The sequence below is a fragment of the Carcharodon carcharias genome, chromosome 12, assembly GCF_017639515.1.
Source record: "Carcharodon carcharias isolate sCarCar2 chromosome 12, sCarCar2.pri, whole genome shotgun sequence".
Lineage (NCBI taxonomy): Eukaryota > Metazoa > Chordata > Chondrichthyes > Lamniformes > Lamnidae > Carcharodon > Carcharodon carcharias.
The window spans coordinates 110,404,691-110,420,841 of record NC_054478.1 but is presented as its reverse complement, the minus strand read 5'-3'; the positions used below and the strand labels follow the sequence as shown (position 1 = coordinate 110,420,841).

At 39.9% G+C, this 16,151-nt stretch overlaps 1 protein-coding gene across 2 annotated transcripts in view; it reads left to right on the top strand.

The window, feature by feature from the left end:
• Window positions 1-15,891, top strand: part of LOC121285261 (ETS translocation variant 5-like) — a 30,211-nt gene extending 14,320 nt beyond the window's left edge. For both annotated transcript variants that reach the window (XM_041201650.1, XM_041201651.1), the window contains 5 exons: window positions 6,612-6,680; window positions 9,172-9,240; window positions 10,389-10,558; window positions 13,442-13,543; window positions 14,010-15,891. In XM_041201650.1, coding sequence (XP_041057584.1) covers window positions 6,612-6,680; window positions 9,172-9,240; window positions 10,389-10,558; window positions 13,442-13,543; window positions 14,010-14,231 — 632 coding nt within the window. In that variant the 3' untranslated portion in view covers window positions 14,232-15,891. The remainder of the gene's footprint in view (window positions 1-6,611; window positions 6,681-9,171; window positions 9,241-10,388; window positions 10,559-13,441; window positions 13,544-14,009) is intronic.
• The last annotated feature ends 260 nt before the right edge of the window (window positions 15,892-16,151 follow it).

Genomic DNA, 16,151 nt, shown 5'->3' with positions numbered 1-16,151 from the left:
CTGCATCACTTTTATTATCTTTGACATCAGCAAGCTGAGAGATTTGTTACCACGGCGATAGGCCTTGGTTGGCATTTCACACATTTACTTTATGGAGGTTGTTTGACAGACGTAGCTGAGCACATTCTACAAAGTGACCTTTCGTTTAAGTCTGCCTTTCATGGTAGGGGAGGGAGAAAGCTAGGTTTTGTGGTTTTTGGAATAACTCATTTCTAGTATTAATTTCTAAGGCAAATGTATTGTCCTATGTTGGGTGGTAGATCCTTTCTTTATTCTGTGCTTATAAACAAAAAAGAGCCTTTAACTATTTGATATTTAAAGGCCAAGTTGTTTCATGTAGTTTGCAAAACTGTTTCTTCAAGTGTGCTATTAATTTGATGCTTTGTTATGTCACTGTAAACTCTTCTAAAGAGCTTAGGACTAAAAATACCATAACCTATAAGAGGCTGAGAGTGGTGATCTGCAGTAAAGCTAAGCAGATGGTAAAGATTTAAAGCTAAAGGACAAGGTCTAATAGCATCCAAGGATTTAGGAGAACAGATTGTTTTATGTAGGTCATGATTTCATGTGCTTTTTTTTAAAAAAAAAAAAGTTTCCATTCCCTTGTTTGTGTTCACTGCTGAAACGTGTTATTGGTCCATCCGTCAGATGAAAAAATCCAAGAGACTCTAGTTTACAGGCAGAGGAATCTAACTGGACAACAGCCAAAAAACTGCTTTCTTTACATATATTGCTGTCACCTGTTAGTCCATTGGAACTGGCCACCTACTATTCTGACTTGATGCAGCTGACCAAGCTTCACATGCTGGTTGGAGATGAGTCAGATTGAAGAATTTATTTTAGTAGCTAGACTCCTCTTATGTCCCCTCCAAAAAACAAATTATCCTATTCCACTTGCAATAGCACAATGTAGGAATGCACAAAATATGAAATAATGCCAGTTCACTTAAATGGCTCACCTAAGATTCAGCAGTTATTGTCTGGTTTTCCTAAACTATCAGATGTATAATTGTTGCATATTGCACTGAGAATAGATTAACATGTAGATTCACAACAAGCGACCATGAATGTACTAACTTTATTTACACCACTGTAAATAATTTGGCCCAATTTAACTGTATCATCATCTTAAATCAAGCTCTTCCCATCGGGGAGACTTTATTCCCTCCTGACTTCTTGAACTCTCATTCTGAGATAACAGACCTGGCTGCAGCTGTATCAATGATGAAAGTAAGTTGAGTCTCCAACTTTCATTTCTACTGTGGGCACTAGCATTATATCTTCAGCCCTATGACTCTTATCTTCCTGCTTAATAATATCGATGACTTCTGTTTCCATATCCATCATATGAGCATTCATGGATATCCAGGCTCCTGCTTTGGCTTTAGATCTACCATGACCCTGACTTGGTGCTTGACAATGACTTAGAGCATTACTGTTTCCCCTACTCCCGTATGCCATCTTTGACTGGGAATGGGGGCATTTTAATGTTTAGTGGCTACCACGACAATGGTAGCATCTAAATTTTCGAATCGGAGACTGTGAACTTGGCTGCCATGGCTTGGATCCTACTGAAATCTGGTGGATTCCACAAGATCAGGAAAAGAATTCCTTTGCAATTTGCAACTATTTCTCTCAGCTGTTTCCATGGCTGTTGCCTCTTTCCACATCAGCTTATTGCCCTTGCTCAAAAGCTTGGCCTGGATTTTATTGTTCTGTAGGCCTCCTACAAACGTGTCTCTAAGGTTGCTCTTCCAAGTTCAGGCCACACCCACAATGACAAGAGAGTTTCTTTAAATCAAGAATATAATCTGCAACAATTTAACTTGGCACCTGCCTCCTTACATGGAATGCAACTCTCTGCAATCTCCTTCATGTCATAATAGAGTCTGGAATCTCATTTATTTCAAAATAATTCATTATACTGGGATCTCACAGCCAAAATTGATTAGACACCAATCAAATGCATCTGACCCCATCATGTTCACAGAATTGTTACAGCGCAGAAGGAGGCCATATGGCCAATCGTGTCTGCACCGGCTCTCTGAATGAGCATTATGACTTGGTGTCATTCTCCTTCCTTTCCCTGTACCCTTGCACACTGTTTCTATTGGAGTAATCATCTCCTGCCCTCTTGAATGCCTCGATTGAACTTGCCTCCACCACACTTCCAGGCAGTGCATTCCAGACTCGAACCACTCGCATCACTTTAAATCTGTGCCCCCTTGTTCTCGGTCCTTTTACAAATGGAAACAATTTCACCCTATCTACTCTATCCAGCCCCTTCATGGTTTTGAACACCTCTATCAAATCTCCTCTTAGCCTTCTCCTTTCCAAGGAGAACAGTTCCAACCTCTCCAATTTATCCTCATAACTGAAGTTACTCATTCCTGGAATCATTCTTGTAAACCTCTTCTGCACTCTCCAATGCATTCGCATCCTTCCTGTAGTGTGGCGCCCAGAACTGTACACAATACTCCAGCTGAGGTCTAACTAGTGTCTTGCATAATCTCCTTGTATTCTCTTGTATTCTATGCCCTTATTAATAAAGCCCAGGACACCGAATGCTTTATTAACTGCTCTTTCCACCTGTCCTGCCACCTTCAATGATCTATGAACATATACACCCAGGTCCCTCTGCTCTTGCATCCCCTTAAGAAATGTACCCCTTATTTTATACTGTCTCTCCATGTTCTTCCCACCAAAATGCATCACCTCACACTTCCCCGCATTGAACTTCATCTGCCACCTATCTACCCACTCCACCAACTTGTCTATGTCCTTTTGAAGTTTCACACTGTCCTCCGTTTACTATGTTTCCAAGTTCCGTATCATCTCAAACTTTGAAATTCTCCCCTGCACACCAAGATCTAGGTCATTAATATACATCAGGAAAGGCAAGGGTACCAATATCCTTCTATTTTATTCGCTTTCATCCAAATATATGTAACCTTCATTCGTAATTACACCAGTCCTCTTTGTTAGGATTGAATTCCCCCCCATTGTCCCCAAATATGCTTTCAGTGCCATTTTCACTCTACCTGAATACAACGTGTACACAGGGAGGAATCTTTCAAATTGCTCAAACTTGCTCAAAATCAACTTTGTGACTCTTGTTGAAACTCAATGTTCTTCAGTCCTTAACTTCTCAAATGAAGTGTTTAAAAAAATAATAATAATTCTACCCTCATTGCCAGCTTTCTCTTTCTTTGGTATTGCACTGAGAACAGATTAACAGGTAGATTCACAGCATGCAGCCATTATTGAACTAACTTTATTTACATCTCCCCAACAGAGAGGGCGATATAACAATATGCTCAGGTCTTGCAATTTTGGATTCTAGTGGATCCTCGTCGCACACTTGTTGTGAGTAATGACTGAGTTAGTCCTATTGAAAGTTAATCAGCTGACACTTCTTAGGTGGAAACTCTTAGTTTATTTACAAAGGTACTCAGAGCAACTAAACATATATGCTTACACTTCAAACTCTATCTCTACACTACCAACTACTGAGGTAGCTCTCACTGTTCTAGTATTGGATAGTAAGATCATGTGATCTCCTTTTATAACATTCTTAAAGGTATAATACACATCAGATAAAACCATAATTACCATGGTCACGGTTCCTTTATAATAATTGATCAGCCTGCTTCTACTAATGGAGTGTGGCTGGTCAGAAGAGGGTAGTTTAGAATTTGATTAGAAAGTACAGTGAAAGCCAAATTCTTGAACTGATCTCGTAGGAACATAGGAAGTAGGAGCAAGAGTGGGCCATTCGGCCCCTTGAGCCCGCTCTGTCATTCAACTAGACCATGGCTGATCTTCTATCTCAATGCCATTTTCCTGCACTATCCCCTTATCCCTTGATATATTAAATAACTAGAAATCTATCGATCTCTGTCTTGAATATACCCAATGACAGCCTCCACAACCCTCTGGGGTAGAGAAAACCAATGACTTGCCATCCTCTGAGCGAAGACATTCCTCCTTAGCTCAGTCCTAAATGGCCTACCTCTCATACTGAAACCATGTCCCCAAGTTCTAGACACCCCCCAGCCAGGGGAAACATCCTTCCTGCATCTACCCTGTTGAACTCTGTAAGAGTTATATGCTTCAACGAGATCACCTTTCATTCTTCAAAGCTCTAAAGAATATAGGCCCAGTCTCCTTGATCGCTCTTCATAGGACAGTCTTGCCAGCCCAGTTGAACCTTAGTTGCACTCCCTCTGTCCTTGGGTAAGGAGACCAAAATTGTATACAATACTTGTACTGTCTTAACAAGGCTCTACACAATTGCAGCAAGATTTCTTTACTCCTGTACTCAAATGCTCTTGCAATAAAGACCAGCATACTATTTGCTTTCCTAATTGCTTGCTGTACCTGCACGTTAACTTGCAGTGACTCATGAACAGGGATACCCAGGTTCCCACTTCATGTAAATACATAGAATGACATATATCATTGCTGTGGATTCAGCCTGATTTTTGAATATCATCAGCTTATTGGCACAAATTGGTGCAATTTTTTTTCTTTCCCCTGCAAGTATCCAAGACATTTCAATATATTGCCCAAGTGTCATTCTGCATGTGTTTGTAGATTATTTGATCAGTGATGGGTTCACTGCAACTGACTCCCTTTGTCACATAGAGTCCGCATAGGTACACTTTTTGCAGCATAAGTCACTATTTGGCAATCGGCAATGGATCTTTGGGGCAAGTGAAGGGGACAGATCACCAAATGGTGCATTTGTCGCACCTTAACTACTAACCCCGCTTAAAGACTGGCTAAGCCCCTCATACATAGCAGATTGAACTCGAGACCTTTCTGATCTATGTGAATCTGTTCTAAGTGAGTTCACACTTGAAGTTGGCTATATCTGGTTTAAAGTCCTCCCAGTTCTTTATATTGGTATCCATCATCTCTAGAGGCCTGTAGCTGTAAACTTGCAATATTAGAGCAATGTAATTGCTTGGGCTACTTTATACAATGGGAGTGCCTGCTGCATCCTTGTTAACTTCAGAATATGGTGAGACCACCTATTGGAACCTCAGTGAGCAGTTGAGCTCTGGTACCCCACACCTCTGGGCCACTTGCAAATGGCTTTTGAGGTAGTTTTACATTGCAAGGTGTTAACGAAACAAATATGTGGTACCCTCAGTATTATCAACATTCTGTAATATAAAGAATCTGGCTCCCAGAAATCTACATTTTCTCTGGTCTTTGAGTTATATCCCCAGAGTTGGGTTTTGAGCTGTTTAAATAGGAGTAAATCGGTTTGAGGGGGAGCAATCACACAGGTCACTGACTCTTCCCCATTCTCCACAGAAGCCTTAGCAAGAATATAAAAGTCCCTTCTTCTACGCTTAAAAAGTACCCTATTTATTGTGAGGCTTGGGATGCCCTGAGGTCTTGTTTCTCTAGTGATCAATTCAAAATGAAATTGGTCGAGGTCTGGGACTTTTTTTGTTCGTGTGTCACTGGCTAGGCCAGCTTTTATTGCCCATCCCTAATTTCCCTTGTTCAGAGGGTATTCTTAAGAGTCAACCATGTTACTGCAGGTCTGGAGTGTCATGTAGGGTAAGCCAGACCAGGTAAGGATGGCAGATTTCTTTCCCTGAAGGGAAAGGGAGAGAGCCAGATAGGTTTTAACAACTATCAGCAATGGCCTTGTGGTTATCATCAGAATTTTAATTCCAGATCTTTTTGTTGAATTCAAATTCCATCATCTGGTGTGGTGGGGCTTGAACCCAGGTCCCCAGAGCATTACCCTAGGTCTCTGGAATACTAGTCCATTATGTTACCTCCTCCCCAGCACACTTGCAGGTGTTCTGGCCATAGTTAAAACCTGACCCAGGATAATAAATTGAGGAGGATGGGAACAGAGAGCAAGAGGGGCAGTTCAGTTTGTACCATTGCAAAAAGTGAAGTTGTATACATTTTATTTGGATTCAATAGTACCCTATTTAGTGGCATTTTAAAACTTAAAATATTCATTTAAGTAGGTTCCTCCATGAAGAACACTAGTGCAAATTAAGTTCTTAATCAGGAGTGGGAGGAGACTCGTGTGGAACATAAATGTTGGAGTAGATCAGTGGAGCTTGTCTCTGTGCTATAGATGCAATGTTTATGTAGGCGATGTGTCTGTCTACACTGAGGCCTCAATATTTTTTGCTCCCAATGCATAATCTTAAAATTTTGGGATTTTATTGTTGACAGAGGCAAGAAACAACAGCCTTCAGAACAAGTACTCCTGTGTCCGTTTCTCCCATCTATCTCCAGTTGGGCAAGACTACACGAGACAGACACACTTAATTTCAGGGCCTAACTGTAGACTTTGCATTCTCTTCCTGTAAAGACAACCAGCACTTTAGATTATGCTTTCATGTTGGATGTGGCGACAGCTTGTTTTAAGGTTTAAATTTTCACTTGTCTTGGTGTGAATTATTAATGCACACCTGTTTGTCTTGCTTTGCTTGCCGAGTTGTCCAGAGTTGTTCCTGAGATGTTTGGGTTGCAATTCCCATGTTATTTTTCACTTGTAGACCGTTACAATAATTGTTCTGGTGTCCACCTGTTAAAATCCTTTTTTTTCCTCCTCTATTCCTGTACAGAAGTGCCTAATTGCCAATCCTCTTACATTTCGGGAGGAAGCTATTACACTAGTCCCAACAACCCAGAAGGTAAGTCACAGCATTTTGTTTTTCATGTTGTTTATTGTGGTAGTGTGTATTGAAGGACATGTTACCCCAGTCGCACCCAGCCATAGCTATTCTGAATAATTCTGGAGTGCACTGTCTTACAATAATCTGATTTTAATGGTTGAGGTACGTGGCAGAATTTCAAAGTCAGTATTTTGATTCTGCTCAAAGCAATTACTGGCAGCAGATTATTAAGACCACTAGTTTAGATACAACATGACAGATAAATCAGATTATAATATATTCGTCTTGAGGAAAGACACTGAAGTTTTGGCATGGCGAATGGCCATTTGGGTCAGGTGCTGGTTTGGCTGTCAGCATCTGCAGAACTACTTCAGCTGAGGCCTTCAGAAGAGACAAGACATTTGGGAAAAGATTTTTTTTGTGTGAAGACTATGCACTCCAGAAGTGAGCTGATAGTTGCAAATCTGTGCATAGGCCGGACATTTCCTTGGCACTATTCCCACTCAGCCTCTGTCACTTTGGATGTGCAGCGGAAACTCTTGTTTGCAGCATTTTGTCACACTTCTCGAAGCAGAGCAGGAGCAGCTGGAAGGCAATAGCCAGTCCTAAATTTGACTTGTTCCTTTGTGAGGGACGTTTACCTAGAAAGTTGGCAATTTTATTTTTTTAAACAAAAGTTAAATAATGAGCGAAAGAAGTGTTCACACACTAACCACCAGGCATTTCAATGTTCTATTTAATTTTCTAAAACATCTACATATCTGATTGAAAAGCGCAGGTGTAAAAATAAATCTATTTTGGAACTCTCGAGAGTTTAACAAAACCGTTGCCATTCTTACCTACTGAGGTCTCGGGCAGCTGCAGGTTTTAGCTGCTCGCTCGTGTTGCTTTTTGTAAGTTTCCTGGGTAGCAGTTTATGTGCTGTGGCTAATGCATCAGCTGCAACTGTACTGCAAAACTTCTGAAGAAGCATTGCTTGGTTATATATTTAAGAAAAAGCTAGGTTATTCAAAACCTCAAACCCAAAATGCAGGTGCTGCACCTTAATGGTGTCTTTTTTTTAATTGGGTGCTGTCCTACTTCAAACAGCCAGTTTTTCTGGCCCCTGTATAATCGCATACTCCTTAAACTTTAAGATCAGAATATGTTTTTTTTAAAATTATCTTTTACTAGAACTACCATTGTTTCATTTTTTTTGAAACCATTCCTTCCCCCCACTTGCTTGATCTCTTTCTCTATGCCCATGCCCTTTCTCCCATCCCCATGTTCTCAGAAGGCAAAAAAGCTAATCAATAAAATCCTTCCATTTGGGAACAGAGGGGTTTGGTATCTCCTTTGGTTACTGAGTGTAGGCTACAAAAATGTAGTCATGTCACCAGGATTTATCTTTAGGCTGTCCAATTTAGAATGCTAAGCAACATTGAAGGTTTATTCATTAGTAGATCATAGAATATAATCAAAAGAAACTGCAGCAGTACTGGAGGCCAGATAGATCATAATCTCAGTGTCGGTGCTAGTTGTTCAGTGTTGGTGCTAGTTGTTCAATCAGAAATAATAGAACTAAGATCAGCAGAGAGGTAAAATCAGCTGCCAATTTACTAGCACCCATTTTACATGGTTGCAGAAAGCCAAAATTACCCTGAATACTGAATACAAAAGGAAGCAATATTCCTGCATAGTGACCTTTTCTGCCTGTAGCACTAACTTTTTAAAAAAAAAATCTCCATGTCTGTGCTTCCAGATTGTTCTTCCATCTTGTCACTTATACATCCTTTAACAAAATCTACTATTCGCATTTCTCTGCACCACACTGCATTTGCCACCTATCGGCCCATTCTACAAAATTACCTGGAAAAACTCAGCAGGTCTGGCAGCATCGGCGGAGAAGAAAAGAGTTGACGTTTCGAGTCCTCATGACCCTTTGACAGAACTTGAGTGAGTCCAAGAAAGGGGTGAAATATAAGCTGGTTTAAGGCGTGTGTGTGTGTGTGTGTGGCCGGGGGGGGGAGTTGTGTTGGGGGGGAGAGAGAGAGAGAAGTTTCCTCCACTTCTCTTTCTCTCTCTTTCCCCCCCACCCACCCCCACACACCTTAAACCAGCTTGTATTTCACCCCTTGGACTCACTCAAGTTCTGTTGAAGGGTCATGAGGACTCAATGTCAGCTCTTTTCTTCTCTGCCAATGCTACCCGACCTGCTGAATTTTTTCAGGTAATTCTGTTTTTGTTTTGGATTTCCAGCAACCGCAGTTTTTTTGTTTTTATTTTGGCCCATTCTACAAACTTGTCAAATGCTCCTGTATTTGTTTATAATTCAATAAGCCTTACCTCTGTAACACACTAAGAACTATTGGATTTATGTTGCATCAGTGTCAGCTTGAGAGTTTTTAAAAAAAGCCAGCTCACGTTTTACTTAAAGTAACTTTCTGACTGAGTCTGAGTATGTTGGCAATGCAAGTCCATTGCTAGTTGATTAGTCAATTGAAGATGTCCACCTTTACTCTCTTTTCAGGTTTCCCTTATGAGAAAGATCCACGACTGTACTATGATGATACATGTGTGGTACCAGATAGGATCGACAGTAAGTAATGTGCTTACATGCTATTGTAATTCTGTTTAACTTTGGTTCCAAAAAAAAAATCCACGATGGTTCAGTGTGGAACTGAACCAAGGGAATCTGATTCGATCACCAGTCTCTGTTAAATTAGTTGATATCAACTGAGGGATTAGTAGGATTATGACAATTGGTGGTTCAAAGTTATCAACCAGGTCCTGCTTCTTATTACCATACAATGACCCTTGCTGGAAAATGCACATGCAGTTATATGATAAGAATTGGATTGGAAGCACATGTATGCACCTTTCCTGCCTCACTAAACCACCACCAGAGCCCAGCCTTTTACTCCTAGATTCAGACATGAAAAAATGGCTACTTGGAGTATTATGGAAGGCAAGTCACCAGGAAGGATAATATATTCCAGCAAGAACCATGGTTTTTCCAAAAGGAAAATATTTGGGGTGGGGTCGAGGCAAAACCTATCCCAAATAGAAGCCTATTGTTAATAAATTAAGATGCTTTTTAAATTTTATTTAATAATCTTAATATGTTCTTTACTAAGACTTGAAGTATTCTCAATGACGAGGTCTTCAGAATGGGATGAATTAATTGGGTTGGTGATTCACTTTTGGGCCAACAGTATTGACGTATGATTATGTCAACACAATTTTTCCATATCAAACACAAAAATATACGATAGAAGAATCAGGGCCTTGAATCCTGATCCTTTATGGTGGTCGAGGACTGAGGTTGGGGTGTGTGTTTTTGTTGAAAAGGATAAAATTGAACTATTCACTATTGCATCAGGTCTGAGCCAGCTGGTGAGATTGAGACTGAGAGTTTGAGCCAATAATGTTCAATGTGAGCCCCCCCGCCCCCCCCCCACACCCCCCTCGTGTTTGTTCAAGTCACTCACGCTCATCAATGGAATTTTAGTTGGTTCCTGAAGGAACCGGCCACATGGAAAAGGAAAGCCTTTATGCATTCTTCACACCGATATAAAATATACAAAACTCTCACATCTCCTCTGTTAAGCAGAGGTATGCACAGCTAAATATTTTTTGGTTGAAAGTGTGGGATTTAATTCTCTGAAAATCTGTTTGTTGAGATGGAAAGCAGTCCATAAGAAAAATGAAACCAGTTTTTCATTTTTGTCTTAATTTCTTCAACAGATAAACTCAAGCAGGAATCACCCGTGTACAGGGAAAATCTGCCATACCAGCGTCGTGGTTCTTTACAGCTGTGGCAGTTCCTGGTGACCCTCCTGGATGATCCATCTAATTCCCACTTCATCGCGTGGACAGGTAGAGGCATGGAGTTCAAGTTGATTGAGCCTGAAGAGGTATGTCAGGACCCTTCTGTTCTTATTTGGTTGAATTGATCTCTGCTCTTCCAAGTCTGGCTTCTTGCACATCTGATTTTCATTCCTCCACGTGGCCATGCCTTCAGTTGCCTAGGTCCTAAGCTGGTCGCAGTTGTTCCTGGTTTGGTTCCCCAGACTTGTCCATCAGTGAAAACGTGCATAAACCTATCACCCCGCAGAACATTGTTAGATTTTCATATTGAAGAGAGATTATGGCAAAGCAAGGGGTAAAATAATTAAGCCAGATCTATTTTTAAAGAAGTGGAAGTTAAAATAACTTACTGAACTTTGCATTTGTTCAGTTCAGCAGAATTATTTGAATAAGATGAACCGATTTTTTTCAGTTACTAGTAATTCAGTGGCTTTATCATGGTATCATACTGCTGAATGTTACGAGACAAAGTAACAAAACCTTTTTTAAAGAAAGTGTATGCTTTATAACCTTGTATCAGATTTAACTTGCCATTGTGGTGCAGGAAGATAAACTGCAATTGTCCCACATGTATTTCAAATTTACCTAGAAATAGTACATAATAGCTGGGACTTGGATTCAGTGGTGGTCTGGAACACAGAGCATGTTCCTGGAGTTCAAACAAGTTGAACAGTATTGACTGAAGCTGCATTTCCATGGAGACCAGGCCATTTTCTTGTTTTTGTGTATTAGGATTTCTGCTGTGCCCCAGGGTTTTAATAGAGCCATTCATCTGTATTGCTACGGTGTGGCCACAAGCCTTATTTAGAAGGAGCTGTGAGAATGTGCAACCATGTCTCCAGTAACTTCTTACATCTCTTGTTTGCCTGGAGCCACTGTCTGTGTTTTTAAATTGTGTGTGTGTGTGTGTGTGTGTGTGTGTCTGTGATGAGATAAAGGCATCAATCATCTTAATTTGCTAGTATCCCACAGCTACATGGTCCAAAAAGGCTATGTTCCACACACACTATTTATAAAGAAGAAATGTCAGTGTAATCTTGTTCCATTCAAAAAATATTTGCTCTTAAGAGTCTTGCACAGCCCAAGGGTATAGAAATGTGGCTGCCTAGCGTTTGCTAAGATAACTGAAAAGGAGCTATGGGGTGAACCAGATACAGGCTCCCACTGGAGCCTGGAAAGATTTTCGTTGAAAGCGCACAATATTTTTCTGACTTGTACAGACAGCTGTGCACAGGATGGAATTACTGAAAACTGGTGCTGCCAGGAAACAGATCCAGATCTCAGTGAAACTTGGAGATAAGCAGGGTAATCCTGCCTAACATAGACTGCAACAAATCCATCCTAGTATAGTTCTTTTAAAATCTCTTTGGAAAAGAAACTCCAAATACAACAATAAACTGACATGTACCACATTCCTGCTATTTACATGAATATTATTGGATGGGGCTTTGGGGCAAGGTGTCTAAGCTGTTTTTTTGAGAGCCCCCCTGTACTGTATAGGAGACAGATTTCAGAAAAAATAAATCTAATTTCCCCAATTATCTGCATATATCTCCATTTGTTGCTGCTAACAGATCTTGGTGTCATTTAGGAATAATTTAGTCAGTAGCAGAAAGAACCTCTATTCTTACAGAGCACAACCCAGGCTCTCCTGATCCATGGATTCCTTGGGATATAGATGTCTTCCTCACCCCTTTCTTTCCCCCTGAGACTGATGCATTGTATTAACCATGAAATTGCATAAATGTTTGCCCAGACTATTCATCAAAGTTGATAGTGTTACTTTGCATAGCCCATGCTACATTTCTTTGTTTAACACTTTAGATGGTGCATTTCCCTTTTAAGAATGAATGCAGTAAAGTCCAATATCAGTATGTTATGTCAGTGCTTTGGGACTTGCTACATCAGCAAGAACATATAGGAAAGTAAGAGGAGGCCGTGACCTGTAAAAGTGGCCTTTGTTATGGTTGGAATAACAAGGTAGAGAAACTCCACCTCAAGAACTGGATTATGTTGCTATGGTAACAGTGAAAATTAAGTGAATATGTGCAATACACTTGATGTGAGGGTTATGCATATTTGAGTTGCATGTTTTAACAGATTGTGACTGAAATCGCAGCAGCTTTAAAGACCTGAGAAGCCTGCTTGTGGCATTTGAAAATGCATAAAATGGAAGATTTTTAATTTCTGGCTAACTGAGGCAAGTTTGATTTGAATCAAAAGTGAAAGCTTTCTTTTAGCTTTAATTATACAGGGCATGAAGGGTGCTGTATTGGAAGTAGCCTTAGTTGTTCAATTCATTTATGACGAATACTTGGTTCATGTACCTTGTTCATTTGATCACTTGGAGATCTCCAAGGAATTTGAAGGACACCTATGTTGTAACATTTGCTGGCAAGCAAGCTTTTTTAGGAAGACTGATAGACAGTCACAAGCCACCTTGGATCTAGAGAACATTTATTACTCTTTTTTTCCTTTGAATGAACATCATGTTCTTTTGTCTCTGTTCAACCAAATTCTACAAATTCATATTTGCAGTTTCCAGTACTTGTGTTAAATTACTGGAGTGGATGCCCTTGGGAGCAGAAGTACTGTCATTTTTTTAAAAAGATGTGCTGGTGATAAGGACTCATCATTTTCTAAAATCTCATTAAAATCATGCTTGCCACATCAACAGCCCCATTAGCAAGCAGATGATGCACTATATTGTTACAGTGGTGACCTATGGGCCTTTCTATTGCCTTCTATCGATTTCTAAATTCAGACTCCTGCATTTACTGAAATGCCACTAATGGGATATAGATCAATAGCACACACAGTCTGTGGTCATTTTATCTTTGCATCCATTTAAGAGCTCATTTGTGCAGTCTCTGTATCTATGAACATAAACACAGATTTCCTTACCCCTTCTTTGTCCTCTTCTGCTGCAGGTTGCTCGACGCTGGGGCATCCAGAAAAACCGCCCTGCGATGAACTATGACAAATTGAGCCGCTCACTTCGCTATTACTATGAAAAGGGGATCATGCAAAAGGTGGGAAAGAGATCAAGATTCTTTTTTAATAAATCATAGTGGCCTCCATAGTGTCAAAACCTCCTGCCCTGTAGTGCCTTCTGTCCTCTAATAGCATCTGTGTGAAATCTGCTCATTTACTATCCAAGCAGCACAGCCCTAAATATCCACTCTATTTTAATCCCATTCTAATTTAATATGTTAAAGTGGAATTCTGATTTGGTTCTAAGTATACATGTTGGGTTATATCAGTCCTTCAGGATGACTTGGGTTCAAACATTGATTTGCAATTGTGTTTATGTAAATTATGCCCATCGCATATTCCATTACTGTGTCATGCCCTGTGGTTAACTGTTTTAACACTTTTTTTATAACTCCCTGAGTTTTGTATTTTATTTTAACATATAATTATAACTTGCACATCAGTTCTCTAGTCTGAAATGCTGCAGTTGATTGAGAAATATAAACTGGTTTTTCTGCTGTTTAGGTTGCAGGGGAAAGGTACGTGTACAAGTTTGTGTGTGACCCTGAGGCACTTTTCTCTATGGCCTTCCCAGACAATCAACGCCCCTTCCTGAAGACTGAAATCGACTGTCATATTAACAAGGAGGATACTGTTCCTCTCACGCATTTTGATGATAATGCAGCCTACTTGTTGGAGATGGATCATTGCAACAACCTCCAGTATCCAGAGGGCTTTGCGTATTGACTTAATCACAGCAGCCCATGTGACTGAATGCATCACTATCCAGCTGAAAAGAGCATCTTATGTGGTACTGTTGCACTCGGCTGTTAAGAAGCCAGCTCTTCAGAACATTCAAGAGCCTAAAAGTTGTACAGTAGCGTCACACTACTGAAAAAACTGCCATGTGCTTCACTGATGATGCACTAACAAGCGTGACTTAATATGGCTAAGTCCTCCACTTTGATAGTTATGGGGGTGGGGGTAGGGGGAAGCCCAACTACTAGGCTGTGTGTTATTATCAGAAATGCGTTCAGGTGTGGCATTTGTGATTGTTCAGTGTGGCATTCACAGAGCTTGGATAGACCGTGTGACTGTAGAGTTTGTAATGACAATCTGCTTTGCATTGAACACAGTTCTTTCAGCTGCCTTTCTGATGTTAAAGGGCTTCAACTTGCACAATCCCACAATTGTATCATGGGTCAGACTCAAAAAGAAAACAGTATGCACTATAGCATGTAGATCTGTCCCTTGGATTGGATACGAACTGGTGCTGTATTAAAGTAGCTAATGAGAGTCCTGTCTACCTGAGACTTCAATACAGTACAGCTTGTAGTTTATTTTGTGTTTTTTTTTAAAAAAGCTTAAAAATGTTTTAACCCTTTAAACTCTGAAGTTCTTTGACACCTGGCACGTTATTTTTCCTCTGACTCCTTTTCTAAACAACACTTGTATATGTAGCAGTTTTTAAATGTTTTAATTCCATTCTTTCTCAAGAGGATGAAGAGCATTATTCAGGTTTACCGCTGCCATTCAATTTTTTTCCCCCCTTCTCTCCTACCCCACCCCTCCTATTTCGTTACTTAAATCTTTCTACAAAAGAAAAGGCTGGAACCATTCTTTGGTAGCTCAATCCAGCTCTAGGGAAGGTGGTTCTATTCAGTACCTTTTGTGTATAAGTCGTCCCCATAAGTAGCTCTAATGAGGTAATATTCGTAACACTATCTTTGAGAGGGGAGGATGTGGGGTTGGGTAAAGGGAAGCGGTCGACAGGTATTTTTCAAAATAATTTCAAAAAAAAGTGTATTAAATTTGTAAGGTTTTTTGTCTTTCTATTTAAGGCAAAATCTTTTTGTTATTGGCACTGCACTCAAGTATAGAGTTCCAATATTTTGGTGGTAATGTTACAGCTTTAATCAGGGGGTTAGGGCTTTTACTGTGTAACACAGTTAATTCTGCTGCAGGTTTTACATGCCTGCTTCAAGCTTTGCACCGAACACCTTTTACAATTTAACGTTTGGAAATCTAAATATAGGTATGACTGTTTCTGCACATTGTATCTTACAATGGCACATTGCAATTGTATAATTACAATATATTCACACTCTTTCAGTTCTTTATATTTTATGTATAAAGTCCCCAGGGTTTATATTATTGGAAACAAAATTATTTTTGCACCAGATCTCAATTGTATTTTATTTTAGCAATTCAACTTTTTTTTTGCTTCTACTTTTAAACCACGTGCTGCAAAATCCATTTTAAAGACTATTAGATGCATTAGTTGAGATTTTACAACTTTCCTTTTCAAAACGTGTTGTGCATTTAAGGGAAACCCTGCCTTGTACACTAAATAAATGTTTCATCTCTAACGTGTACAATAAAGTTTTTGGTATTTTTTTGCCTCGCACTCATTTGTACCTTGTCTTTGTCAAATAATAGGGCGAGTGTATGGCGTGTTGATTCTGTTTCAAATTTGAGGAAGAAACTCTGCTAAAGTTTCCAGCTTGATTTTTATTCAGTGCTGTCTAGAGATGTATGTTGACCGGTGATCACTGTTGCATGCTGGAGCACCTCTCAAACTCAAGTACAAGTTTACCTACAAGCCTTGTAATGACATGGGTACACACAGTGGTGCTGCAAATTTTGGAGGAAATCAGTTCAGAAATA